The 26,225-nt window shown below is 44.7% G+C and overlaps 2 protein-coding genes and 1 pseudogene across 5 annotated transcripts in view; 1 reads left to right on the top strand and 2 right to left on the bottom strand.

Moving 5' to 3' along the window:
* The window catches only part of LOC124017118 (sodium-driven chloride bicarbonate exchanger-like), a 46,718-nt gene extending 39,774 nt beyond the window's left edge, over positions 1-6,944 (top strand). For 3 of the 4 annotated variants that reach the window (XM_046332515.1, XM_046332514.1, XM_046332517.1), the window contains 9 exons: positions 815-976; positions 1,502-1,615; positions 1,689-1,850; positions 2,227-2,478; positions 2,620-2,862; positions 3,085-3,207; positions 3,340-3,407; positions 3,705-3,818; positions 4,773-6,944. In XM_046332515.1, the coding sequence (XP_046188471.1) occupies positions 815-976; positions 1,502-1,615; positions 1,689-1,850; positions 2,227-2,478; positions 2,620-2,862; positions 3,085-3,207; positions 3,340-3,407; positions 3,705-3,818; positions 4,773-4,833 (1,299 nt within the window). In that variant the 3' untranslated portion in view covers positions 4,834-6,944. Of the gene's footprint in view, positions 1-814; positions 977-1,501; positions 1,616-1,688; positions 1,851-2,226; positions 2,479-2,619; positions 2,863-3,084; positions 3,208-3,339; positions 3,408-3,704; positions 3,819-4,074; positions 4,114-4,772 lie in introns of all 4 variants that reach the window. The other variant, XM_046332516.1, reaches the window with a different exon arrangement.
* LOC124017123 lies at positions 5,806-21,943 on the bottom strand (annotated as a pseudogene).
* A 196-nt stretch (positions 21,944-22,139) lies between these two features.
* On the bottom strand, positions 22,140-25,739 carry LOC124017125 (glucagon-1). Its single transcript, XM_046332520.1, has 6 exons — positions 24,986-25,739; positions 24,689-24,789; positions 24,273-24,428; positions 23,625-23,741; positions 22,843-22,986; positions 22,140-22,579 (listed from the first exon to the last, which is right to left on the bottom strand). Exons 2-6 carry the CDS (start codon positions 24,781-24,783, stop codon positions 22,555-22,557), a joined length of 537 nt encoding a protein of 178 aa, XP_046188476.1. The 5' UTR covers positions 24,784-24,789; positions 24,986-25,739; the 3' UTR covers positions 22,140-22,554.
* Between the last annotated feature and the right edge of the window lie 486 nt (positions 25,740-26,225).

Here is a 26,225-nt window from a genome sequence, read left to right as displayed (position 1 = left end):
CACTCATGCCCTTTGATTCTGTCCAAATCAGTGCATAGAGGACATGAAATATATTTATAGTGGAGCCTGTGAAATGTCAGTGGTAGTGTACTACAGATTATATGTACAAACATTTGATCTAACGTTGAGTGTGCCAATGCATTTCCAAATAGCCTGGTTCCAGATCTGTTAAGTGTGTGAAGCCTATGGTTGTGGCAACCATACAGTAAGAGTTGGCGATCTGCAAACAGATCTGGGACCAGGCTAACTCCGACTGGGTCTTATTATCTTTCCTATCTAGGTAACTCATGCCTTTACAGTGGCTGTGTCCAAATAACCATACTTGCCTTCTAAATAGCAGGCTTTTTGGGTATGCCAAAAAATGTTTTATTGTATGCGAAATGTAACAACAACAAAAAAAATGTGTATGCTTTAAATGCCAGGATGTCATACTCTGTTCGGTGCACAGAATTTGCTGCAACACTATTGAGGAAGATAATCGTCTCTTCACACCCACGTGTGTTTGACAACAGCTGATAATCAGAATAGGCGCTCTTCAAACAAACAATTCAAACATACACAAATGGTGGGGAACAAGTGTGATTGTGCATTAGATGACTCTTCTCAGTATGGATGAGTAGGATGTTGATATTAGTTGCTGACTGAATAGCCTACATTTTTACTAAACAGCACGTTCTAAATCGTATGTAGTACTGTTAGTACACAGTAGGTAGCTTTAGTATGTAGTAGGCAAGATGGCCAGTCTATCCAGTTTAACTTCATAGGAAATGTATGGGGTTCCACTCAGGTCTCTCTCTGTATCTTCCTGCTGTAGGAGTGCTTTGTGTTCCGGGGGGAGTTTGAGGGCAGCGCCTGTGGCCCCCACGGACCCTACATTCCTGACGTCCTCTTCTGGTCCGTGGTCCTCTTCTTCTCCACTGTCTTCATGTCCGCTTTCCTCAAGGAGTTCAAGACCAGCCGCTACTTCCCCACCAAGGCACGTCCATCTACACCTCAGGCTTCCTGAGATCAAGGAATGTGGACCGGTAGCCACATGTGCAGGGATTTCAATGATATTTGATTGATTGATGCTTGTCCCTTCATCGCTCAGACTTTGGTGGATGTCTCAGTGTTCAACCGCCTACAAGTGCCTCATTGTGTGAAATAATATGATAATCTACCCATTCTGTTTCAATCATATGGCAATAAGTGCTGTTGTGTGCTGCAGGAGTAAGAATGGATTTTCCGGTATACTGATGCCCCCTTGTGGCATCTGAGATCCTACACTTATTGCACTTTATTATTAGGATTAATTGCCTTTTATTGAACCAGGTAAGTCATTGAGAACCACATTGTCTTTTACAACAACGACCTGAACGAGATGGATGTGAGACACCGTGCCGCCAAGCAGACAAGTGAGGACGGTGCAGACCCTTCACTTGTATTCAAATGACACTGAGCACTCGGAGATTCACCATGAGCTCAGTTCCTAGATTGACTGTGAGCTTCTCTTGCTCTTCAGGTGAGGGCCCAGATCAGTGACTTTGCCGTTTTCATCACCATCCTCACCATGGTCTTAGTGGACTACGCCCTAGGAATCCCCTCACCCAAACTGCAGGTCCCCGACAAGTTCAAGGTGAGTACGCACACACACACACACACGTGCGCACACACACACGGATCATGATCATGTTCACTCCCTCCCACAGCCAACCAGAGACGACCGTGGTTGGATCGTGAACCCAATAGGACGCAACCCGTGGTGGACCACCATAATCGCGGTCCTCCCTGCGCTGCTCTGCACCATCCTCATCTTCATGGACCAACAGATCACGGCTGTCATCATCAACAGGAAGGAGCACAAACTGAAGGTGATGGCTGCCAATTCAAGTCATTCTACTGTCAGCTTTTAGTGCTATATGGTGGTAGAAAGAAATGATCACAGCTAAAGTGTGAAATTGAAAATGTTATTACAATATAATTAACAGTCAAAGCCCTAAAAGCTGATTTCTATTTTGGGGTTTTGACCAAACATGTTTTGGGGACTGTTTAATTTCTGTCCCATTTTGTTACGGCTGCCATTTAATAAACTAAAGCTTTGCATACTGTTCCTCATTTCTCCATAACTAAAGATCTGAACAGTATACAGTATATCTCCTTATTGTTAATGTATTGTAGACCATGTGTACTGCCTGCATCTCTGCTGTGTGGATGCTCTAACCCCATATCTCTGGTTCCCATCAACAGAAGGGCTGTGGCTACCACCTGGACCTGTTTGTGGTGGGGGTGATGCTGGGGGTGTGTTCTGTGATGGGCCTGCCCTGGTTCGTGGCGGCCACCGTGCTCTCCATCTCCCACGTCAACAGCCTGAAGCTGGAGTCAGAGTGCTCGGCCCCCGGGGAACAGCCCAAGTTCCTGGGGATCAGAGAGCAGCGCTTCACCGGCCTCATGATCTTCCTACTCATGGGCTGCTCCGTCTTCATGACCTCTGTCCTCAAGGTGAGGGAGGTCCGAGGTCAAGACCTCAGATATACACGAGATCAATTACAACACACACACTAACACTTAAGCAGTCACGCACAGTCCCACGCATACAGTAACTGTGGAAGACTAAATGGAGAGCTGTCTGTCTGTTTCCAGTTTATCCCCATGCCTGTACTGTATGGAGTGTTCTTGTACATGGGAGCGTCCTCGCTGAGAGGTATCCAGTTCTTTGACCGTCTCAAGCTGTTTGGCATGCCGGCCAAGCACCAGCCAGACTTCATCTACCTGAGACACGTCCCCCTGAGGAAGGTCCACCTCTTCACCATCATCCAGCTCAGCTGCCTGGTCCTGCTGTGGGTCATCAAGACCTCAAATTATGCCATCGTCTTCCCCATGATGGTAACGTGTGTGTAGGGTGGGCGTGTTGCTGGGGGGGGGGGGGTCTGTGTGCATGCATGAGAAAGAGATGTCATGTCTGTAAGTTAGCATTTATTAAACTTTTATATTTAATTCGGTATTCACCTTAAGCTTTACGTACAGTAGGAACAGCACGTGTTGATGTCATTCACCACACTTAGTTGACAGGAGGAGAATGTGAGGAGAATTGCTTCTCTTCTCTAGGTGTTGGCTCTGGTGTTCATCCGTAAGCTTCTGGACTTCATGTTCACCAAGAAGGAGCTGAGCTGGCTGGACGACCTGATGCCTGAGTGGAAGAAGAAGAAACTAGAGGAAGGAGAGGAAGAGGTATACAGTACTTGGCGCTCTTAAACATATTGAAGACATACAGATATGGTGGCACATTATGACTCTATCTGTCATCTGGGCTTGTAGTGTGTGATTTTAACAGTCACTTTCTTAATTTCTCTCTCTCTCCAGGAGGAGCCCAGTATTATAGTGGATGAGGAGGAGGGGATAGTCAATTTGCCACTGGAAGGAAATTACAAGTAAGTCCAACTAACAAAACATCCAGAGACTGTGGGCACTAAAAGGTTAGTTAAAAAAACAACCTGGTACAGGTTTTGGTGACTAACTGTAGAGGGCCATGTTGCGCACGAGGTTTTGTCCATTGTTCTGCCAATACCGCGGCACAACCACACTTTTTTTAGTGGCAGCAACAGAAACCATGATTACAGCTAATTCAAGATCGGGGCCTATAATCATCAACACATTTCAGAGGATATCTTGACCATGAGAACATGCAGCGACTGACAGAGCACCCTTGGTTTTTTTGTGTTCTGTAGGAGCGATCCCGCGACGGTGAACATTTCCGACGAGATGTCCAAAGGCTCCTTCGGGAACGTGTGGAATAGTATTAGTCCCAGTGACGGCGCCAAGAAGGAGCCAAGCTCCAAAAGGTTTGGAGTGTCCACCAATCAATCACCAAAAATGCCATTTAATCTATTTATTGGACCTGTATATTAGCCGTAAGCCATTTACCTGTCCAATCAACAACATTCCTGTTTTCTATTGTTCATTGGTGTGAATACTGTAAAACATATTTCATGTGGATATTAATGTACACATCAAAAGGTGGATTTTGTCCCGCCCTTCGCAGTAGAGATATAGATGGTCTTTAACTTCTATCCTTTCTCATTCCATTCCCATCATAAGCTCCCCTTCCTAACCTCTCAGAAGCTCATTATCCCAAAGGCAAGTGGCTCCCAATCCTCAGTGGCATGGTGTTACGTATCTTGTCCCTCCGTTGCAGTTTTCTACAGCCAACGTGCAGTTTATCATTGTATGATGTGGAGGTGACAATGTGAACGTGATGGTCTTTTCGTCGTGCCCGTAGTTTGAGTGCGGGACTTCAGTCTTAAGTACCCTGGAGCGACCTGTTATTTTCTTGACCCATAAAGATCCAAAGTTTTTAAAAAACACCAACTCAAACCTGGCACTCAGTTGTATACAAATGTCCCACTGTGTCTCTCTTTGTTTTGAATGTTTCATGCTCACTGGTTTGGGGAATGTGAATGCATGCGTATGGTGGAGGCACGCACGCGCACACACACACACACACACACACACACACACGCACACACACACACACACACACACACACACACACACACACACACACACACGCACGCACGCACGCACCACACACAGCATGCTCTGGTGTGGTTTGCCTCTGGACAACTGCATGTTTAGGGTGGTTATGCATCATGGTAATATGACCCCAAGTCAATGGATTGCGTGACACTTCTGCCATGCAGGGCTCCAATACATAATGCCATCCAGCTGGTCAGTCCAGTGGTATATGTCGTGTCTCCTCTAATGCTGTTTGTGACACGTAGCCTTTTGTTTTCCAGCGGTTGCGAGAGAGGACATAAGAGGAAGGACTCAAAGTTGGACAGGGAGACGAGTTTGTGATCCATGCCGGCTTCGTCACCGCTCTGCGGAAAATAACTCATCTGACATGCCACACTCGACCACCTCTGAACTTTGCTGCACCATGCGTTCTCGTCATGTAAGACTGTGTGTGTGTGTGTGTGCAACTCATGTAAATCTTTTAGAAACAGTGTTACCCTATGGAGGAACCAACAAACATTAACTGTGATTATTTTCTATGTATGTCAATGTATGGTGATACCAGCAACAGAGGAAGCAAGGAATTCATATTATTATGTACATCTACCCGTGGGCCAATTTATTACATATGTAGGATCTTAATTTGAGAAAGTTTTGTACCGTGGGAAAATAATCCTGAAGTAACATGAAATGTGTGGATTATAATTAATGGACATTTTTGTAAGGGCTGAACATATTTTCATAAGGTAAAATCAAGTCTGAATTTTTTTGGTGAAAATTACAAAACTTCAGAAGCCTTTTTAAACCGTAAATACACTACATGTTTTACAAGTATTTCTGCAACAGGGTGATCAAATTAAGATCCTACATCTGTGTCAACCAAATGGTTTTTAAAGAAACTTTACTTTTTAACGGAATCGTTTGTATTTTGTATGTTTTTTTTCTTCTACTTTTTCAACATAGTAATCCTTAAAAAAATCTATTACAATATACAATGAAAATCTTGTTCATGGAATAAACAATGTGTGTTTTGTTTTGTAATTTGACATCACTATCGGGTCTGTGCACTTAACGATACGAAAACAGTATACTGTATATGTATCAAATTAAAGTTAAATGTATAATTTTTTTTTTTGAAAGCTCATTTGTAAAATTTTCGCTGACATTTTCCTGAAGATTTGTTGATAGTATTTTTTTCTCCATGTGGAGGCAGGTCAGTGTTATATTTCAGGCATTGGGGACCATTACATTCCAGTTAGCATAGCAGCATAGCCCTGCCATTCTATACCTATTGGGAATGTGATTCCTATAGGGTTAGAACATCTTGTAGTCATTTATAGGATCTCTGGTTTTAACGATCAAATTATCTCTGAAGTCTTCAGATGACCGTGTAGAGATACAGAGCCTTCAGAAAGTATTCACAACGCTTGACTTTCTCCACATTCTGTTGTTACAGCCTGAATTTAAAATGAATCAAATGGATTTTCTTTGTCACTGGCCGACACACAATACCCCATAATGTCAAAGTGGAATTAGGTTTTTAGAAATTAACAAATGAATTCAAATGAAAAGCTCAAATGTATTGACTCAGGGAGTCGAATACTTATCTAATAAAGATATATTCCTGTTTTTTTTCTCCTTCATTTGTACAGATGTTAGAATTTTATTCCAAGTTGACAGAGTATTTTGTATAGCTCTTTGACAATTTTTTGTTTTACAATTAAAATCAATTTTAATCCCACTTTGTAACACAAAATATGGAAAAAGTCAAGGGGTGTGAATACTTTCTGAAGGCACAGTACATGTACATCTGTGTTCCACGGGCATACAAATGTGTTTTACCGGCATATCGTTCCAGTCACCCTGTCGGTACGTTATGTGATATCTTCTCCTGCATTCCAGTTTGTTTGACACCTACAAAGTGATGTTGTGTTCTGATGCTGAACTACCAGTAACTGTATTTAAACACCTGCACAAAGGTGAATCAAACTTAGCTGTGTCTTTCTACAGGAATGTTGTGGTTAATTGATAGAAATGCAATAAAAGCTTTGTGAGAAAGGGCAAAATGTAATCAAGTGAAGACTCTTAACGATGTTCAACACATAGTATATTTTATTCATGTTTAAAATGTTACTAATATGTTACTAAACGTTGAATTGGGGTAACCGAAAACGTGTGGTTTTTATGTTGTCGACGTCTCTCCCGTTGTACTGTGTTGTGATGGACTTTACTTATTAAAGAAATAATAATGGGTCAATATCAAATTTTGGCCACTTGTAGAAATCTGCCTTAAAATGTAGTATTGATAGCTGAGAAGACAAGTTTATGTTTCAGAATTTATCGACTCATCTGTGTAAAATGATCAATTCAGATATCTGTTGTTCTATTATAAATGTGATTTGTTATACGAGAGAAAGAGAAATGTACGAAACAATAAAGTGACTCAAGCATCCTTTCATTTGGTGAACGTTCATATCTTGGCCATCCACTTCTGTTCGAGATTAAATGATACCAACACTCATTAACCGCTAACACATCACAGTCCCCCCCCCAGCCTCCTCCCATGGTCAAAGTGGAAGAGAACCTGTCACTGGTACTCTGTCTGAACACGCCGAACCACCAAATCTGAAGAGGATTTCACAACATATTTATTAGAAATGTCCTTAATTAAATAATACATTCACTAAGCACCTAGCTAAGCGTTACGCTCTACTTGTTTAGGTTATCAAGGAGAAAATACATGTACTACAGTGGAGGCTGGTGAGGGGAGGACGGCTCATAATAATAGCTAGAATGGAGTAGATGGAATGGCTTCATACACATGAAAACCATGTGTTTGATACCATTCCAATCACTCCATTCCGAGCATTATTAAGAGCTGTCCTACCCTCACCAGCCTCCACTGACTTGTACTACATGGTGTGCAATGTGTAACTGCAGTCTTTTTAAATGCATGTGATTGAGGTTTCTGTTCTGTGTGTGTGTAATGACTGCATACAAATCACAGGAGGTTGGTGGCACCTTAATTGGCGAGGACGGGCTCGTGGTAACGGTTGGATCGGAATCAGTGGAATGGTATCAAACACATTGGTTCCCATGTGTTTGAAGCCATTCCATTTGCACCATTCCGGTCATTATTATGAGCCGTCTTCCCCTCAGCAACCTCCTGCGAATACTCGCCATACGGTATGTGAGATTGTGTGCGAGACTGTGCGCTCTCTTGCTGGCTTGCATTTGTGCATGCTATCCCATGCCATGCATCCAATAGGCCCTTCCTCCAGTACTGTACCTGATTATGTGTGATCCAGCTCTCCTCCAGCTTGTTGCCGTGCTGCTGACACAGCATTAAAGCCTTGTTGAGGATGGCGTTGGCCAAGGCCTTCGTGGCCCGCCAGCACGTACATGTAAGCTCTGAGGTGCAGCACCCGGGGCGCATACACCTTGTTGGTCGAGTACTTCCGGTTGAACTCTGTGAAGTGCTGCATAAGAAATACTATGGCTGTTAGAACAGTTTCAGGGAAAACATTTATAATATATAATACACAGCTGTGTGTGTGGTTATGTGAAGGCATGTCCGAATGTGAGCGTGCAGATGCTCTTATCCAGAGCAATTAGTGTTAAGTGCATTGATCAAGGGCACATTGGCAGATTTTTCAACTAGTTGACCCAGGGATTCAAACCAGCAACCTTTCGGTTTCTGGCCCAACGCTCTTAACCGCTAGGCTACCTTCTGTGTGCTCTGGTGGATGGCTTTGATGTGTTGGTTGTGCTCCACCAGGGCCTGTCTGAACAGCAGCACACGACACTCCAGGAACACACACACACACACACACACACACACACACACACACACACACACACACACACACACACACACACACACACACACACACACACACACACACACACACACACACACACACACACACACACACACACACACACACACACAGAGGTTAGGGTCTGACTGGGACTCCTCCGCAAAGGTGTAGCAAAGGCCTGGAACACACACCATGAGACCCAACCTATGGTAGTGGTCCTCTGTAGTTCAGTTAGTAGAGCATGGAGCTTGGAATGTCGGTGCGAGTCCCGGGACCAACTATACATACAATGTATATGCACATGACTAAGTCACTTTGGATAAAAGCGTCAACTAAATGGCATTTATAATTATTATCCATTAGTTCCTTAACTAAGATATATCACGTGGAGATTGTGTCCCACAGGCATGGAATATCCAACTTGCTTGAGTAAAGCAGGAAGTCAAAGCAGCCTGCATAGAGCCAGCCTTTAGCCGTGCTGATGCGTGTCCTGTTTCCCAGGTACACCAGACTCTGCATCAGCTGGACACACTACTCATACCTGGGTATCATAGTATTCAACAGTAGATAAGGTACACATCCCAGGAAAAGAAACAAGTACAAGTAGTGCTTCTCCTCTGTGTGAGGAGGAGGGTGTGTGTGAAGGACAGAGATCACCAAGATGTCCAGGCCCCGGCAGTTCGTCAGCTTGCTGATTTGCTCTGCTCGGAGACCTGAGAAGTAGAACTTCTTTCAATACTGAAACTTTTTTGATATTTATTTTTTCTCTCTCCGTCTTGTCTCGCTTGCTTACACCCTTATTTGTTTCAACCGAACACACACTACCTCACCCATGCAACACACACATCCACTCCTCTCCTCACCATACCGGGCGGAGTCGTGCAGAGTAGAGCTTGACGGTTGGAGAGGGAGCGCATGAAGTAGCTGGTGAGGATCAGGCCCTCCATGCAGTCAGGCAGCTCAACACAGGTTCCACACAGCATCCCCTCATTTGATTTGATTTGATTTAGATCTTACACTGGTCGTCTAGACCACTCAGCTGACAGTACTGGAGGTAGTCAATGTGCGAGAAGATGGTCTAGAGACAGAGTAGGTGTGTCTGTGTGAGAGGGATGTTGAGGAGTGTATGAGTGACTGCATACCAGGGTTCCCCAACTGGCGGCCCGCGTGCTTTTATTTGCCCCGCCCCCAAGTTTTAAGTTAACCTAAAGAGGGTTTGAAATGATTATGTTTTGGTCAAACATTATATTGTATCTGTTTGGGCTTCTTGTTGTCATTTTGCAGTCTACAAATGATTTGTAATTACTGTATGTTTCCGGGCCCCCCGACCATCCGCTCAAAAAAATAATTGTTCTGCTGCGTTTGAGATTTCCACTGTACTTTGTACTTTTCTGGTGGTACTTTTGAATGGTTCATTAGAGATCGCATATCATTGAAAGTAAAAAAAAAACCTATTGCAAAGCTTATTATTATTATTAGCCGAGGCTGCGGCTGTCTCAAGCAGGTAATAAAAGGTTTTGAGCACGTCGCCCACGCCCGTGCAGTGGCGCACCATGGGGCACAGCACACATTCCGTCACCTGGACACACATACACTTCCTGGTTCTGTCCACTGTGGTGTTGTACTCATCTACCATAGAATCTAGTTCAACAAGAACTCGTCCTCCTCACTGAGGTACGCAAACACACAAATACATTTGTTATGAAATCAGCCCACTTGTATTACTGGTGTCACGTTCTGACCTTTATTTCCTGTGTTTTTGTATTTAGTTAGTATGGTCAGGGCGTGAGTTGGGTGGGCAGTCTAGTCTTTTTCTATGATTTGAATATTTCTATGTTTCGGCCTAGTATGGTTCTCAATCAGAGGCAGGTGTCATGAGTTGTCTCTGATTGAGAATCATACTTAGGTAGCCTGGGTCTCACTGTGTGTTTGTGGGTGTTTGTTCCTGTCTCTGTCTTTGTACCAGATAGGACAGTTTTGAGTTTTCACATTTCTTGTTCATCACTCACCCTTGGGGAGCCCCAGTGTACTTTGGCCCAGGAACAGGGCCTCCCCAGATTCTTGGATGTTGAGCAAAACTCGGTTAGATCTCGATGAGGTTGTTCCCTATAGCCGCCTTGTGGCCGAAGATGAACTGGGCGATGTCGCAGTCCCTGCAGCGGTGGACCTGTTTGAGGAAGTAGCCGGCACAGAGTGAAAGTTTTCCTTGTCTGCGCTAGCCTCAGCTCCACTACTGACCTTCACGGACGTCTTCTTGGCTGTCCTGGACACAGGAGCAGTTGAGTGCACCCCAGCACTCTGACTCCTTGGTGAGCTGCTGGGTGAACTGCTTGGGCTTGGAGCCGCACTCAAACGTGCCCGACTTGAACAGGGAGGCGAGCGACAGGTTGAGCTTGTCGGGGTTTTCTGACTCTGGCAGGATGTTGATGAGCTTCTGCGTGGTGATGGTTTGGCCGATGGAGGCAGCACACTTCCCCACCATCTGTTCCGCTGGCTGCAGGTGGTCTAGGTGGGCCAGGGCCATGCCTGAATAGAATTCACTTTTATTAGTAGCTCAGTTGGTAGAGCATGGCGCTTACAACGCCAGGATAGTTGGTTCGATTCCTGGGACCACCCATATGTCAAATGTATGCATGCATGACTAAGTCGCTTTGGATAAAAGCGTCCTCTAAATGGCATTTATTATTATATTATTAGTAGGCCTATAGATATGCCTGGACAGAAAACATCCTTAATGACTTGAGTGTTTTATTTATGAGTCATTTCTATCAAATAAGACTAATGAGATGAGGTTGTTGTGTTTGGGGGCAGAATAATAGCCGACACCCTGTACTACACCTTTCAATGTCAGAGAGATGGGAACGTTGTGGAATTTGGCAGCTTCTCCGACAAAACAGACCAAAGCACGGTCGACAAAATGGTCCAGGGCTGTTATCTTGCGAGATTTCAACTAGGATGCCCTGGGTGACCCTGCAACCTTAGCGTTTCACAAACTGGGAAACCTGCCACTCATATATTCTCAGCCAATAGGTCTGTCTGTTTCACAGATAAGGGTGTTAATAGGCCGGGAGACCTGCCACTCAGACATTTTCAGCCAACAGATCCATCTTCCGACTCAGCACTCCGGCCCTGGCGTCCTCCTCTTGCCCCACCTGGCTGGGTTTGGAGCAGTGTACCACCAGGCTGGGCTCAGGGAACAGGATTTTTACGTCTTTAGCCTCATCCTCCTCCTCAATCATGATCAGATTTCCCAGATTACAGACTCTTCAAGAGCTCCTCGCAGTAGTATGGAACTCCATGGCTTCTCTCCACCCGGAGCCTATAAAACACATTACATTTTTAATTTATACATATGTTTTTACAAGGTAACTCTGGCTTCTTCTGTGAGATATTCATGTACTGAGACAATGACAGCCTTAGAATGAGTCTTCATAAAATAGCTATACAGTCGACAAGCCAATTCAAATGTGTACATTTAAATAAATTACTTTTGACTTCCTCTGGATAACGATGCATCAGTTTAGTTTCAGTATTCACAACAGTCCCAATTCCCAAGCCATTGTCTTTGAGGAGTCTACAGTCAAATGCTTGTATTTGTCCTGTATCACTGCATGTACAAGTGGGTAACCTGGACGTGTGTGAGGTGTGAAACTCCCAACTCCCCCCGAGACACCCTCGGAGAGTCGATATGTGTAATGTATGTATATTCACACAGTGTGTGTGTGCGCGTGTTTGTGTACACGTACAGCTCCACCTCGCTAGGGATGTGTACCACCCTCAGGATCTGGCAGGCTAGCTGGGTGATGACGGGGGGGGGGGGGGCTCTAGCCCAAGCAGGTTAAGGTAGAGGGTCCGGGGGTCCTTGATGATGCGGCTAAGCTCCGAGGAAGGGTCCGCTCTGACTGGTGTGGGGGAGGAGGGCCATACACACCAGAACCGAGGCTCTTTCACATGCTTCGAGCAGGAAGGCCAATGAGGCACGAGCCACAAAGTGAGCCTGGTCCAGCACGTACGCGCACGGCTCGTCCTCGGCGAACTGGACAGACCACACACACACGTAGTCATCAAACAATCAATTGCCACCTAAGTTGTGTTTTTACATCATCCACGTTATTATCTTCCACAGTACATTGTAAAACAACTCCAGAAAGTAGTTCCTCATCTTCTTGTTCTTCTTGACTGTCCATCAGTGACATCCTTCGACACAGGAAACTAAAAGCATAGAACAGATCTTACAGAAAAGATCCATCTACCCTCGTTAGCTACTGCGAAAACAGAATAATAACTATCAGAAAAGCAACGTTCAGAGATCTCACCTACCTTGACTAACAGGATATCATTGAGAAGGCAGACGTTCTGCCTCATCTTTGGGTCGAGGATCTTGGTGAGGAGGACACTCTCTCGCTCGGCGTAGCTCTTACAGTTCTGCACTGACCTGACTCCATCCTTTGCTGTTCTGTATACCACCTCAGCCAGCAGGCGGCACTTGCCATAGCCGACACTCGTAGATCAAACCATTGTTGTTGCCTCCAAGAAGCCCTTCAGCATGCAGGAGTACACTTCAATTTCTTTCTCTCGGCCTAGGGAGCATTTGAGCGCAACATTATCATTCATTATCATTATCATTCATTATCAGTGCTTTACCAACAGTTCTGGAGATGAGATTTTGTTTAATAAGTATGTATGTTCTTATTACAATTGCAATATGTCTCGCTATGTAGCATTTCAATACAAGAAAGCCACAACAATGCACTTAATTACCTAACATGACAATAGTACAATGCTCGATATGAAAGTGAGTATGAGTCATGAGTTAATGGACTATAAATGATGCTGGTCACATCAGATGGTCGTACATCTGATGTTTATTGGTCAAATCAAATCAAATCAAATCAAATCAAATTTTATTTGTCACATACACATGGTTAGCAGATGTTAATGCGAGTGTAGCGAAATGCTTGAACAGATATAGGACTCCGGTGTTCTTGACTCCCTTCATGGCTTTCTTGGGCAGCTCGTTATAATAAAACAAAGGCAGTTTTGAGTAGTAGCAACTCTCGATCAATCACTAACGGCAAAGGACATAGAGGTTGAGTTCAAAGTTCGTAGGTCAAACTGGTAAAAACTTGTACAAAATCTGAACATAAGAGTATGCGAGTTAAAATAATATAAAAGGGGCTACAACAAGTTATTGTAAGGTGGCAGAGGCAAAGCACAGTTCCACCTGAGAGTTCAAGAGGATGTCAAGGTGGATTGTACCTGTGTATTCATGCCTCACTGGATGTCCTACTACACCATAGAATATTGGGCCTGTGGTTACTCCAACAGAGACAGTCCTGTTGGACAACATTGGACCTTTTGTTAACAAACTATACAACATTTTGCACTCAAGTGTAATACAGCGGTAGGATCTTAATTTGGGCCAGTTTGCTAGATCAGGAAAATAGTCCTGTAGCAACAGGAAATGTGAATTATTATGTGGATTGTAATTCATAGACATTTTTTGTAGGAGTTGATACATTTTTCATAAGGGAAAATCAAGTCTGAAATTTCTAAGTGGAAATTACACACTTCAGAAGCCTTTTTAAACCTCAAATACACAACACGTTTAACATGTCCTGCAACAGGGTGATCAAATTAAAATCCTACATCTGTAGCTTGATAAAAAGTAAAGGCATGTGCTCCGAGAATATTAGGCTGAAACGGGCCTTACTTGAGGTTGCGGATCTCTTTCTGGCAAATGTCATGTACTCCATAGGCAGCCTGTAAGGCGTGGGCACTCTCATCCTCCCGCTTGTCCCCAGGGAGCCCAAACAGACAGAGGAAAGTACAGCCCTGCAACAAACTCCTTGTTATTTAAAAACATACAGTGGGTTTGACTGAAGAAGAAAGTCTTGGTGAGTGCCCCCATTGTTTCTGTTTCTTGTTAATTGTGTTTGTTGTTTTTCTCATTGCCACCGGGAACAGAGAACTGCTGGTGTCACGTGGCCATAGTGAGGCTTTTATTCTCTATTTTGGTAAGGACAGGGTGTGACTAGGGTGGGCATTCCAGTTTCTTCATTTCTATGTGTCATGTTTGTCATTTATTATCATGTCTTGTCCCTGTGCTCCCCATTCTATTCGTTTCCCTCTGCTGGTCTTATTAGGTTCTTTCCCTCTTTCTATCCCTCTCTCTCCCCCTCCCTCTCTCACTCTCTCGCTCTCTCTTCTCTCTATCGTTCCGTTCCTGCTCCCAGCTGTTCCTATTCCCCTAATCATCATTTAGTCTTCCCACACCTGTTCCCGATCCTTTCCCCTGATTAGAGTCCCTATTTATTCCTTTGTGTTCCGTTCCTGTCCCGTCGGTTCCTTGTTTAGTATTCACCATGCTGTGATTGCGTATCGCCCTGTCCTGTCGTGTTTTTGCTGTGATTGTGTATCGCCCTGTCCTGTCGTGTTTTTTGCCTTCATCAGATGCTGCGTGTGAGCAGGTGTCTCTGTCAACTACGGCCTGCGCCTACCCAGCGACCTGCAGTCTGTGGCCGCTTCTCCTGTTATTCCCCTCTACAGACTAGAGGATTTCTGTTATTCCCTGTTTGGACTTGAATAAACTCTGTTTCTGTTAAGTCGCTTTTGGGTCCTCTATCACCTGCATGACAGAAGGAACCGACCAAGGAATGGACCCAGCGACTTCAGACGCTCGTTACACTGCCGTCAAGATCCAAGGAGCCATGCTCGGCAGACACGAGCAGGAATTGTCTGCTGCTCGCCATGCCGTGGAGAGCCTGGCCGCTCAGGTTTCCGACCTCTCTGGACAGTTCCAGAGTCTACGTCTCGTGCCACCTGTTACTTCCTGGCCTGCCGAGCCTCCAGAACCTAGGGTTAATAACCCACCTTGCTACTCCGGGCAGCCCACTGAGTGCCGCTCCTTTCTCACGCAGTGTGAGATTGTGTTCTCTCTCCAACCCAACACATACTCTAGAGAGAGAGCTCGGGTTGCTTACGTCATTTCACTCCTTACTGGCCGGGCTCGAGAATGGGGCACAGCTATCTGGGAGGCAAGGGCTGATTGCTCTAACAAGTTCCAGAACTTTAAAGAGGAGATGATTCGGGTTTTTGACCGTTCAGTTTTTGGTAGGGAGGCTTCTAGGGCCCTGGCTTCCTTATGCCAAGGTGAACGGTCCATAACGGATTATTCTATTGAGTTTCGCACTCTTGCTGCCTCTAGTGAGTGGAACGAGCCGGCGCTGCTCGCTCGTTTTCTGGAGGGACTCACGCAGTGGTTAAGGATGAGATTCTCTCCCGGGAGGTTCCTTCAGATGTGGACTCTTTGATTGCTCTCGCCATCCGCATAGAACGACGGGTAGATCTTCGTCACCGGGCTCGTGGAAGAGAGCTCGCATCAACGGTGTTTCCCTGCTCCGCATCGCAACCATCTCCCTCCTCTGGCGTTGAGACTGAGCCCATGCAGCTGGGAGGGATTCGCATCTCGACTAAGGAGAGGGAACGGATGATCACCAACCGCCTGTGCCTCTATTGCGGAGTTGCTGGACATTTTGTTAATTCATGTCCAGTAAGAGGCCAGAGCCCATCAGTAAGCGGAGGGCTACTGGTGAGCGCTACTACTCAGGTCTCTTCATCTAGATCTTGTACTACTATGTCGGTCCATCTACGCTGGACCGGTTCGGGTGCTACATGCAGTGCCTTGATTGACTCTGGGGCTGAGGGTTGTTTCATGGACGAAGCATGGGTTCGGAAACATAACATTCCTTTCAGACCGTTAGACAAGCCTACGCCCATGTTTGCCTTAGATGGTAGTCATCTTCCCAGTATCAAATTTGAGACACTACCTTTAACTCTCACAGTATCTGGTAACCACAGTGAGACTATTTCTTTTTTGATTTTCCGTTCACCGTTTACACCTGTTGTTTTGGGTCATCCCTGGCTAGTATGTCATAATCCTTCTATTAATTGGTCTAGTAATTCTATCCTATCCTGGAACGTTTCTTGTCATGTGAAGTGTTTAATGTCTGCCATCCCTCCCGTTTCTTCTGTCCCTACTTCTCAGGAGGAACCTGGCGATTTGACAGGAGTGCCGGAGGAATATCATGATCTGCGCACGGTCTTCAGTCGGTCCCGAGCCAACTCCCTTCCTCCTCACCGGTCGTATGATTGTAGTATTGATCTCCTTCCGGGGACCACTCCTCCTCGAGGTAGACTATACTCTCTGTCGGCTCCCGAACGTAAGGCTCTCGAGGATTATTTGTCTGTGTCTCTTGACGCCGGTACCATAGTGCCTTCTTCCTCTCCGGCCGGGGCGGGGTTCTTTTTGTTAAGAAGAAGGACGGTACTCTGCGCCCCTGCGTGGATTATCGAGGGCTGAATGACATAACGGTTAAGAATCGTTATCCGCTTCCCTTATGTCATCAGCCTTCGAGATTCTGCAGGGAGCCAGGTGCTTTACTAAGTTGGACCTTCGTAACGCTTACCATCTCGTGCGCATCAGAGAGGGGGACGAGTGGAAAACGGCGTTTAACACTCCGTTAGGGCATTTTGAGTACCGGGTTCTGCCGTTCGGTCTCGCCAATGCGCCAGCTGTTTTTCAGGCATTAGTTAATGATGTTCTGAGAGACATGCTGAACATCTTTGTTTTTGTCTATCTTGACGATATCCTGATTTTTCTCCGTCACTCGAGATTCATGTTCAGCACGTTCGACGTGTTCTACAGCGCCTTTTAGAGAATTGTCTCTACGTAAAGGCTGAGAAGTGCTCTTTTCATGTCTCCTCCGTTACTTTTCTCGGTTCCGTTATTTCCGCTGAAGGCATTCAGATGGATTCCGCTAAGGTCCAAGCTGTCAGTGATTGGCCCGTTCCAAGGTCACGTGTCGAGTTGCAGCGCTTTTTAGGTTTCGCTAATTTCTATCGGCGTTTCATTCGTAATTTCGGTCAAGTTGCTGCCCCTCTCACAGCTCTTACTTCTGTCAAGACGTGTTTTAAGTGGTCCGGTTCCGCCCAGGGAGCTTTTGATCTTCTAAAAAAGAACGTTTTACGTCCGCTCCTATCCTCGTTACTCCTGACGTCACTAGACAATTCATTGTCGAGGTTGACGCTTCAGAGGTAGGCGTGGGAGCCATTCTATCCCAGCGCTTCCAGTCTGACGATAAGGTTCATCCTTGCGCTTATTTTTCTCATCGCCTGTCGCCATCTGAGCGCAACTATGATGTGGGTAACCGTGAACTGCTCGCCATCCGCTTAGCCCTAGGCGAATGGCGACAGTGGTTGGAGGGGGCGACCGTTCCTTTTGTCGTTTGGACAGACCATAAGAACCTTGAGTACATCCGTTCTGCCAAACGACTTAATGCCCGTCAAGCTCGTTGGGCGTTGTTTTTCGCTCGTTTCGAGTTTGTGATTTCTTACCGTCCGGGTAGCAAGAACACCAAGCCTGATGCCTTATCCCGTCTGTTTAGTTCTTCTGTGGCTTCTACTGATCCCGAGGGGATTCTTCCTTATGGGCGTGTTGTCGGGTTAACAGTCTGGGGAATTGAAAGACAGGTTAAGCAAGCACTCACGCACACTGCGTCGCCGCGCTTGTCCTAGTAACCTCCTTTTCGTTCCTGTTTCCACTCGTCTGGCTGTTCTTCAGTGGGCTCACTCTGCCAAGTTAGCTGGTCATCCCGGTGTTCGAGGCACTCTTGCGTCTATTCGCCAGCGCTTTTGGTGGCCGACTCAGGAGCGTGACACGCGCCGTTTCGTGGCTGCTTGTTCGGACTGCGCGCAGACTAAGTCGGGTAACTCTCCTCCTGCCGGTCGTCTCAGACCGCTCCCCATTCCTTCTCGACCATGGTCTCACATCGCCTTAGACTTCATTACCGGTCTGCCTTTGTCTGCGGGGAAGACTGTGAGAGCCGCCAATAAATGCAGGATTAAGAGTCCAAGGTATTGTTGCGGCCAGAGAGTGTGGCTTTCCACTCGCAACCTTCCTCTTACGACAGCTTCTCGTAAGTTGACTCCGCGGTTCATTGGTCCGTTCCGTGTCTCCCAGGTCGTCAATCCTGTCGCTGTGCGACTGCTTCTTCCGCGACATCTTCGTCGCGTCCATCCTGTCTTCCATGTCTCCTGTGTTAAGCCCTTTCTTCGCACCCCCGTTCGTCTTCCCTCCCCCCCTCCCGTCCTTGTCGAGAGCGCACCTATTTACAAGGTACATAAGATCATGGACATGCGTTCTCGGGGACGGGGTCTCCAATACTTAGTGGATTGGGAGGGTTACGGTCCTGAGGAGAGGAGTTGGGTTCCGTCTCGGGACGTGCTGGACCGTTCACTCATCGATGATTTCCTCCGTTGCCGCCAGGATTCCTCCTCGAGTGCGCCAGGAGGCGCTCGGTGAGTGGGGGGTACTGTCATGTTTGTCATTTATTATCATGTCTTGTCCCTGTGCTCCCCATTCTATTCGTTTCCCTCTGCTGGTCTTATTAGGTTCTTTCCCTCTTTCTATCCCTCTCTCTCCCCTCCCTCTCTCACTCTCTCGCTCTCTCTTCTCTCTATCGTTCCGTTCCTGCTCCCAGCTGTTCCTATTCCCCTAATCATCATTTAGTCTTCCCACACCTGTTCCCGATCCTTTCCCCTGATTAGAGTCCCTATTTATTCCTTTGTGTTCCGTTCCTGTCCCGTCGGTTCCTTGTTTAGTATTCACCATGCTGTGATTGCGTATCGCCCTGTCCTGTCGTGTTTTTGCTGTGATTGTGTATCGCCCTGTCCTGTCGTGTTTTTTGCCTTCATCAGATGCTGCGTGTGAGCAGGTGTCTCTGTCAACTACGGCCTGCGCCTACCCGAAGCGACCTGCAGTCTGTGGCCGCTTCTCCTGTTATTCCCCTCTACAGACTAGAGGATTTCTGTTATTCCCTGTTTGGACTTGAATAAACTCTGTTTCTGTTAAGTCGCTTTTGGGTCCTCTATCACCTGCATGACACTATGTTTTCTATTTCTTTGTTTTTGGCTGAGTGTGGTTCCCAATCAGAGGCAGCTGTCTATCGTTGAGTAACAAAGAATCATGAACACTTACCATGCTGCGTTTTGGTCCATGCCTTCCCATGACGAGCGTAACAGCTGGGGCGTATTCATTAGATCACACCGTACCAAAACGGTTTGCAACAAAGTGTTTCTTATTGTACAAGTTCAGGTTAGTCCCTCCCAGTTTCATCCTGTTTGCTTGCATTTGGTTCCTAGTGAATGAAGCTCCAGGATTCCACCTTGAATAAAAGACTAACTGACCTTGTCGAACATGAACACTTTGTTGACCCTCCTGTGGTGCTTGACTATTTGCTGACCGATGCCAATGGCAGCCTGGTGGATGGTCATACACTGCTCCTGGTCACTTTCTCCTCCCTTGAACAGCATGTTGACAAACACTATGGTGGCCGGGCGCATCTCAGACAGTACCCCAGAGGCTAGTCGTCATCTAATGAGGGAGGAGAGGTCAGAATAGAAAACCATGCCAACGTTCCAGTGACCATACTAGCATACTTATTACAATGTTTGCTCAATGCATTTCTTAATTCTAGGTAAGTAGTAGTGTGGACATTAAAACAGAGCCTACATTTATACATTAAAAAATACATGATTCTGATTTTGAAAAACAAGGTAGGTAGGTTCTTACGTTCTGCAAAACCGTTTTTCATGACGTACTTCCGTAAAGTTTTCTCAAGCTCGGCGTTTGGCACCAGTCGAGATGCTCTCCTCACACACTCTGTAGACCAGAAACAGGACTGGTTAGGATGTTACAACACCACCGTGCAAGTAGAAATATCACAGGCTGATATCTAGCGAGTCTCTTTACTGTACCTCTTGTCACTTTTTCATGCTCTACAGACGTTCCTATTGAATCCTGGTACTTCTCAACAGAGAAACTGGGCTCTCGCTTGATGTATCGCACCTGCATTGTATGACACTATTTACATACAGTCATCTAGCAACCACCCGCCTACTTGAAACTGCATTTGTCATAGCTGTATCCATCCATCCATCCACCCCCCCCCCCCCAAACACACACACCTTCACGGCTCTCTCGTTCTCTATGGGGTCAATGGTGATGTCGTCCCTCTCACATCTCACATAGTTCCCAGGCGTTAGGTGACAAGATGATTGTGCTGACCACCGCCAACCCCTCTGCCAGCCGCACCTCGTCCACCGCCCGGCCAATCACCACAAAGTACTGACTGATCTCACCTCCCATGATCACCTTGGAGAGCTTCCCAGCAGATATACCTTGGGACAGCAGAGGATAAAGGGTATCATATTTGAGGTTCTAGTTGCCTATGAAGTCAAGTGTAGCCGGATAATCAGGGCACAAATTCACAAAGCGTAGAGTACTGATCTAGGATCAGGTCCCCCTTATTCAAATCAAAATGAAATCAAATTGTATTGATACACATATTTAGCAGATGTTATTGCAGGTGCAGTGAAATGCAAGTGTTCCTTATGGTTTTAAAGGAAGAACTGATCCTAGATCTGCACTCTTTGTGAATACAGGCCCTGGTGTTATGGCACAAACACGTCTCTCGGCCTGTATGAGACTCAGACAAGCACCTATTTTAACTTTCAGCTGACAGCCCACTTCCATCTCCCGGACTCCACACTGGTCCTAGATGTTGAGGCTGCATTTGACTACCAGGGAGATTACATCACTGAGCTGGACCTTCTCCACTGTCCATAGAGCCAAGATGGCATCGCCTGTGATTAAAAGTGGTTTGGCCATGACGAGTAGAATAGTACTGTAGCTAGGAATTGTGATCATGGTGAATCTGTGTCTAAAAGCTGAGATGGAAGCCTATTGTTACCTGCATAATTCAGAATATCTCCCCCAGCATCAAGGATATCTGAAATACAGGCAACAAACATTGCTTGGCAAAAAAAGCATTTTTTGACTAACTTAGTCTAAGTTAAGTTAACTAACGGTACATCAGGTTAGATTGATATTGTATTGTTTTAACTTAATGAAACCACAGCTAATTTACGACTGACTGTTTCCCCAATGTAGCTGTTGAGTGAACTCGTGTGCGTGTGAACTCGTCTGCTCCATAGCCTTACTTGCTACTCAAACTGAATTTCTCAGTCAGATTAGTGAAGCCTAAAAAAATATACAAAATGGATTAGTTGACTTCTAGCTAGTGGGTTAGCAAACGTTAGCTAGCTAGCTTCTAAATGTAGATCGAAACGGGATTCCAGCTCATGTTAGCTAGCGAGATAGCTAATGTAGCTAGCTACTGAGATGAGCTTGCCTGATACATCCGCGAAGAGAAGGACTCCATGAAAGTCCTCTGCGTAGGGGATATCGTTAGTGAGGGTGCTGTAGACAACAAGATCAGGTACAGAGGCAGCTATTTTGCTTATTTTTTACGAGTTCTCTATCTCCCCCTCCCCGTTATCCAACCCATTTTAGCTGTAGTTTAGGGGCATCATTACGAAGGGCTATATAAATACATTTTATTTTATTTGATCATGTTTTTCCGTTGAGCGAATCTGAACGGTCGTTTTTTTCCGTGAACGTTCTAGAATTCAGCTGTTCACTACAAACTCTGGTTCACCAATTCAAAAAGAAGTAGCTATTATAAGTATTTTTTTATAACTAAAAACGACGTTACTTGAATGCCATGCATTTCGGTTTCAGGACCATGGACAGAGCTTCTTTGAGACGCAAAACCACAGTTTCCCAAATCTAGTCTAGTACATAAACTACTATCATTGGCACAACAGTTGAATGTTGTGATGTTTCTTTTTCAGCACCATGAACAGAAAGAGTTTGGGATTCCATTTGTATGGATGCATGGCTAGTCAAAAACATAGTACAGCAAACACAATGAAAGAGTTTAATTTTGCAGAGCAGGTTTTGATACATATGGGATAAAAAAATAAATTCACACAAATGTTACCAGATAGTTTTACACATTATGTCTGAGTTTTTACCATGTTCCCTTTCTTTCAACATTACAAATATAGAAAATAATGTTAATTTATGGAAAAATATTTGTATAATTTAACAACTGACCTGATACATTGTGCACCACAAAGTTAAGGAAGAATACATTATCTGTTTTTTTTTTCATCACATAATGTAGAGTAAACAATCTAAGTACTTCCAACATTGTATCAACATCACAACAATGCTAAGCAGTATGGCTTTTTAGTATGGCTTTTGGTTTTTGTCAAGGCTTATCATTTGTAGCACAGTATCCAAGTTTCTCTTGAACAAGGAAGCGTTTGTCTTCTTTCAATGATCTTCTTGACGTTTGTTACTGAAATAAACAAGAAACCAAATGATCAATCTGTGACACCATACAGTAACACGGTTTAGTGGGAGAGAGAAAGATACAGAGAAAAAGAGTGTGACATCAAAAAAACAAAACAATTGATCAAATATTGATGTAGGCAAGACACTCCATTTACAAACTTGTCTAAAATGGCACCATATGCACTCGTTTTAATCAGAGCCTTAGGCCCACTATATAGGGAATATGGTGCCCTTTCATACAGCTTCTGATTGTGTTCTGATGTTTACCTGTTCCCTGTGGTTTTGGAGGTCATGACCCAGAGTAAATACTCTTTGGCAGCCAAGCTGTCTAGGACCTTGTTCACATCGCTGGTGAAGCTTCCATCTACATGTCTTCTGCTCATTGGACCATTCCTGCTCTCCTCTGCAGATCTAGGTACAGTACACAAGATAACACACACTTGTCAGTGGTTCCAAACACAATACTTCCACACACAATACTTCCACACAAAAGAATTCCACAATCAATACTTCCACGCACAATACTTGCACACACAATACTTCCACACAAAATAATTCCACAATCAATACTTCCACACACAATACTTCTGTACACAATTACCAACCACGTTGGGTTCAACTTTTAGTCGGCCGAAGCAAGAATACACATTTTCTTTAGGAAATGTACCCTTTTCTAGTTACGCCTTATGACTATTGGATGATTTCGGGAGTAGTGATCTGTAGCTGTAGTCATTCATTGTGCATTAGAGGACACCTTTGTTCCCTGAACAGGTGTTTATGCACACAGCAACTGTGTGATACGCTCTCTTCCAACCCAGTCAACAAAGGCAAATATCAATAAATGTGTCAATAAATGCAGAGCATAGTTTAATGGGATTTATTGGGCACGACCACATGAAATGTCAAAACAGGCCTTAAGAAAGCAGAAAGCAACGGTGCGGCAATGGATAAATTAGCTAAGTAGTTGATTATCTTTTCTCTCTCTCTCTTCTTCTCGCGTTAGACATGACACACAAGATGTTGGTGCTGTAGGGTGAAGGGAGGCCTACTCTCGTCTGGCCCGTCCTGATTTGAGCCAGGAAACAAAGTCCTTGGCCGCCTGGTCCTGCAGGTAGGTGCTCACGTCGCTGGTGTAGGTCCCATCGGCATGGCGTTTGGATGGAGCGCTAGACGGAGGTAAAGATACAAAACTCCACTCAACCAATTATAGTACTGTGAAATCATTCTGGCTCAGCTTAAATGGCCTCTGAGTTCTTATAACTGTTTTTCACTAACTTTGCTAGTAAAACACTCAAATATTGTATTTTAAGTGTATGTATTGATATAGAAGTTGAGGATAAGTTGATAATGAAAATGGATGAATAACATGAAGTTACTTTGTTTGACTTGGAAGTACTGTGAATATGAATATGTTGCTCAGTACATTACTATCCTTTCTCTGCATGTACAAACAATGCCGTAATATAGATGGTGCTTCAGACAAACATTTTTGGAATGATGTTTAAATCTGTAATGTCTCCATCCAAATCTTTGATTGTTCGTCTCAAGATATACAGTATTCATCACGGTAAAAGTTTCCAAAAGACTGAACTGTCCTGGCTCTCATTAAGAAAAATACATTATTATTTCTCCACTCCGCAGTATAATATCAGTCATAAGCCTAGAAATATATAATATTACTCTGCTGGAACACTCACCCACTCCTCTTGGAGTTCATAAGCCATTGAACAAAGTCCTGAGCCATCCTTTCTTCCTGGTATTTACTGTAGTCGTTAGAGAAGGTTCCCTCGGAATGTCTCTTCAAGTTAGGCACGCCCACCAAATCCTCCAATAGCGGGTCTGCTGTCTCTAAGCTACAGGAGAAGAAGAATCTTTCATGCTGAAATTATGCTGATAGATGCCTCATTATAGTCTAATTTTGATTGACAGTTGCTGTTGGATACGTGTACATTATGTGTTAAACACTAGTCATTCCGTCTGTAGTCTACGTTGATACTGTGCGTTGTGCGCTTTTTTCCCCCTATGATATGTTCTGAAAATATTTGTTAAAATATCCCGTGGAAAATCGGGATCATTTCTCCCCCATAGAAAATATAACATTTATGAGCTGTACCTTGAGTTGTCCTCAGCCTCTTGTAGAGGGACTTGCCAACTGCTCTGTACGATGACCAGGAGGAGAACACCAGCCAGGGAGTGGATGCCAAACATTGTGACCTGCAGACAGAACCACAATTGAGTAACTTAGCCGAAGACAGTCATGTGCATTTCATATTGACAAGCAAAAGGCTCCATATCAAGCTTACATCCACTGACAAAATCAAAGGTTTTGTTCACAATGGAAAAACAAATCCCGTTTTGAAACAGATTTTCCAAAATCAATTAAGACGTGTCCTGGCTGCATGCAACTCACCTGTTCCTGTTAACGTGCGGGTAGATGAGATGAAATGTGTGTCTGAGAGAGAGTGAGATCCTCTGCTTCAGTCCTGGTTCCTTGTGGTTGTATCTTGGTGACCTGACTGGCTGTGGGGGTCTTATATAGCATGGCAATAAGGCCGGGTCTGCTCCGGTGGCCCAATCCTCCCGCTCTCCCACTCTGTTACACCCATTTGTTACTCTCAATCCATTACACATAGGGCCCCATTTGGTTGCAGTGGATGAACTCGCAATGAAACGTCTGTTTAAAATGGAAGACGTGGCATTATCCATGCGAGAAAACAGCTGTCACTTAGGTGTAGAAATCAAACAAGATGACATCCTGTCAAATAGTGTGTGTGTGTGTGCGTGCGTGCGTGCGTGCGTGTGTGTGTGTGTTTACTGTAAATGGGAAGCTGAGTCAGGGTTTGTGGATTATATTAACTATGATAGAATCAGAGATGGAAACTATTTTTGGGGTGTTTTTCCTTTGGTCACCCATTTAAGACAAGAACATTTCCATCGTGGGTCCTGTTGATCATCCCCTTTTAGATAACATGAATTCACGTGTTATTCAAAGCGTAAACCTGCATTACCGTTAACTGAATGTACTTATAAACCATTTACAGATGATATCCAATTATTATGTCAAACCAAAGTCATTTTGATTTTTGATTATATAGTACCAGTCACGTTTGGACACACCTACTCGTACAAGGGTTTTTCTTTATTTCTTACAATTTTCTACATTGTAGGATAATAGTGAATAAATCAAAACTATGAAAGGACACATGGAGTCATGTAGTAAAACCAAAATAAATGTTAAACAGATCCAAATAAATGTTATATTTAAACATTTTCAAAGTTCTCTCAACCAGCTTAGCTTCATGAGGTCGTCAACTGGAATGCATTTCAATTAACAGGTGTGCCTTGTTAAAAGTTAATTTGTGGAATTTATTTCCTTGGGTGGTATACAGAAGATAGCCCTATTTGGTAAAAGTCCATATTATGGCAAGAACAGCTCAAATAAGCAAAGAGAAACAACAGTCCATCATTACTTACTACATGAAGGTCAGTCAATCCGGAAAAATGTCAAGAACGTTTAAAGTTTCTTCAAGTGCAGTCGTAAAAACCATCAAGCGCTATGATGAAACTGGCTCTCATGAGGACCGCCACAGGAAAGGAAGACCCAGAGTTACCTCTGCTGCAGAGGATAAGTTCATTAGAGTTACCATCCT

Source organism: Oncorhynchus gorbuscha, unplaced genomic scaffold, assembly GCF_021184085.1.
Source record: "Oncorhynchus gorbuscha isolate QuinsamMale2020 ecotype Even-year unplaced genomic scaffold, OgorEven_v1.0 Un_scaffold_16:::fragment_2:::debris, whole genome shotgun sequence".
NCBI classification, from domain to species: Eukaryota; Metazoa; Chordata; class Actinopteri; order Salmoniformes; family Salmonidae; genus Oncorhynchus; species Oncorhynchus gorbuscha.
This window is presented reverse-complemented; position numbering and strand designations above follow the sequence as displayed.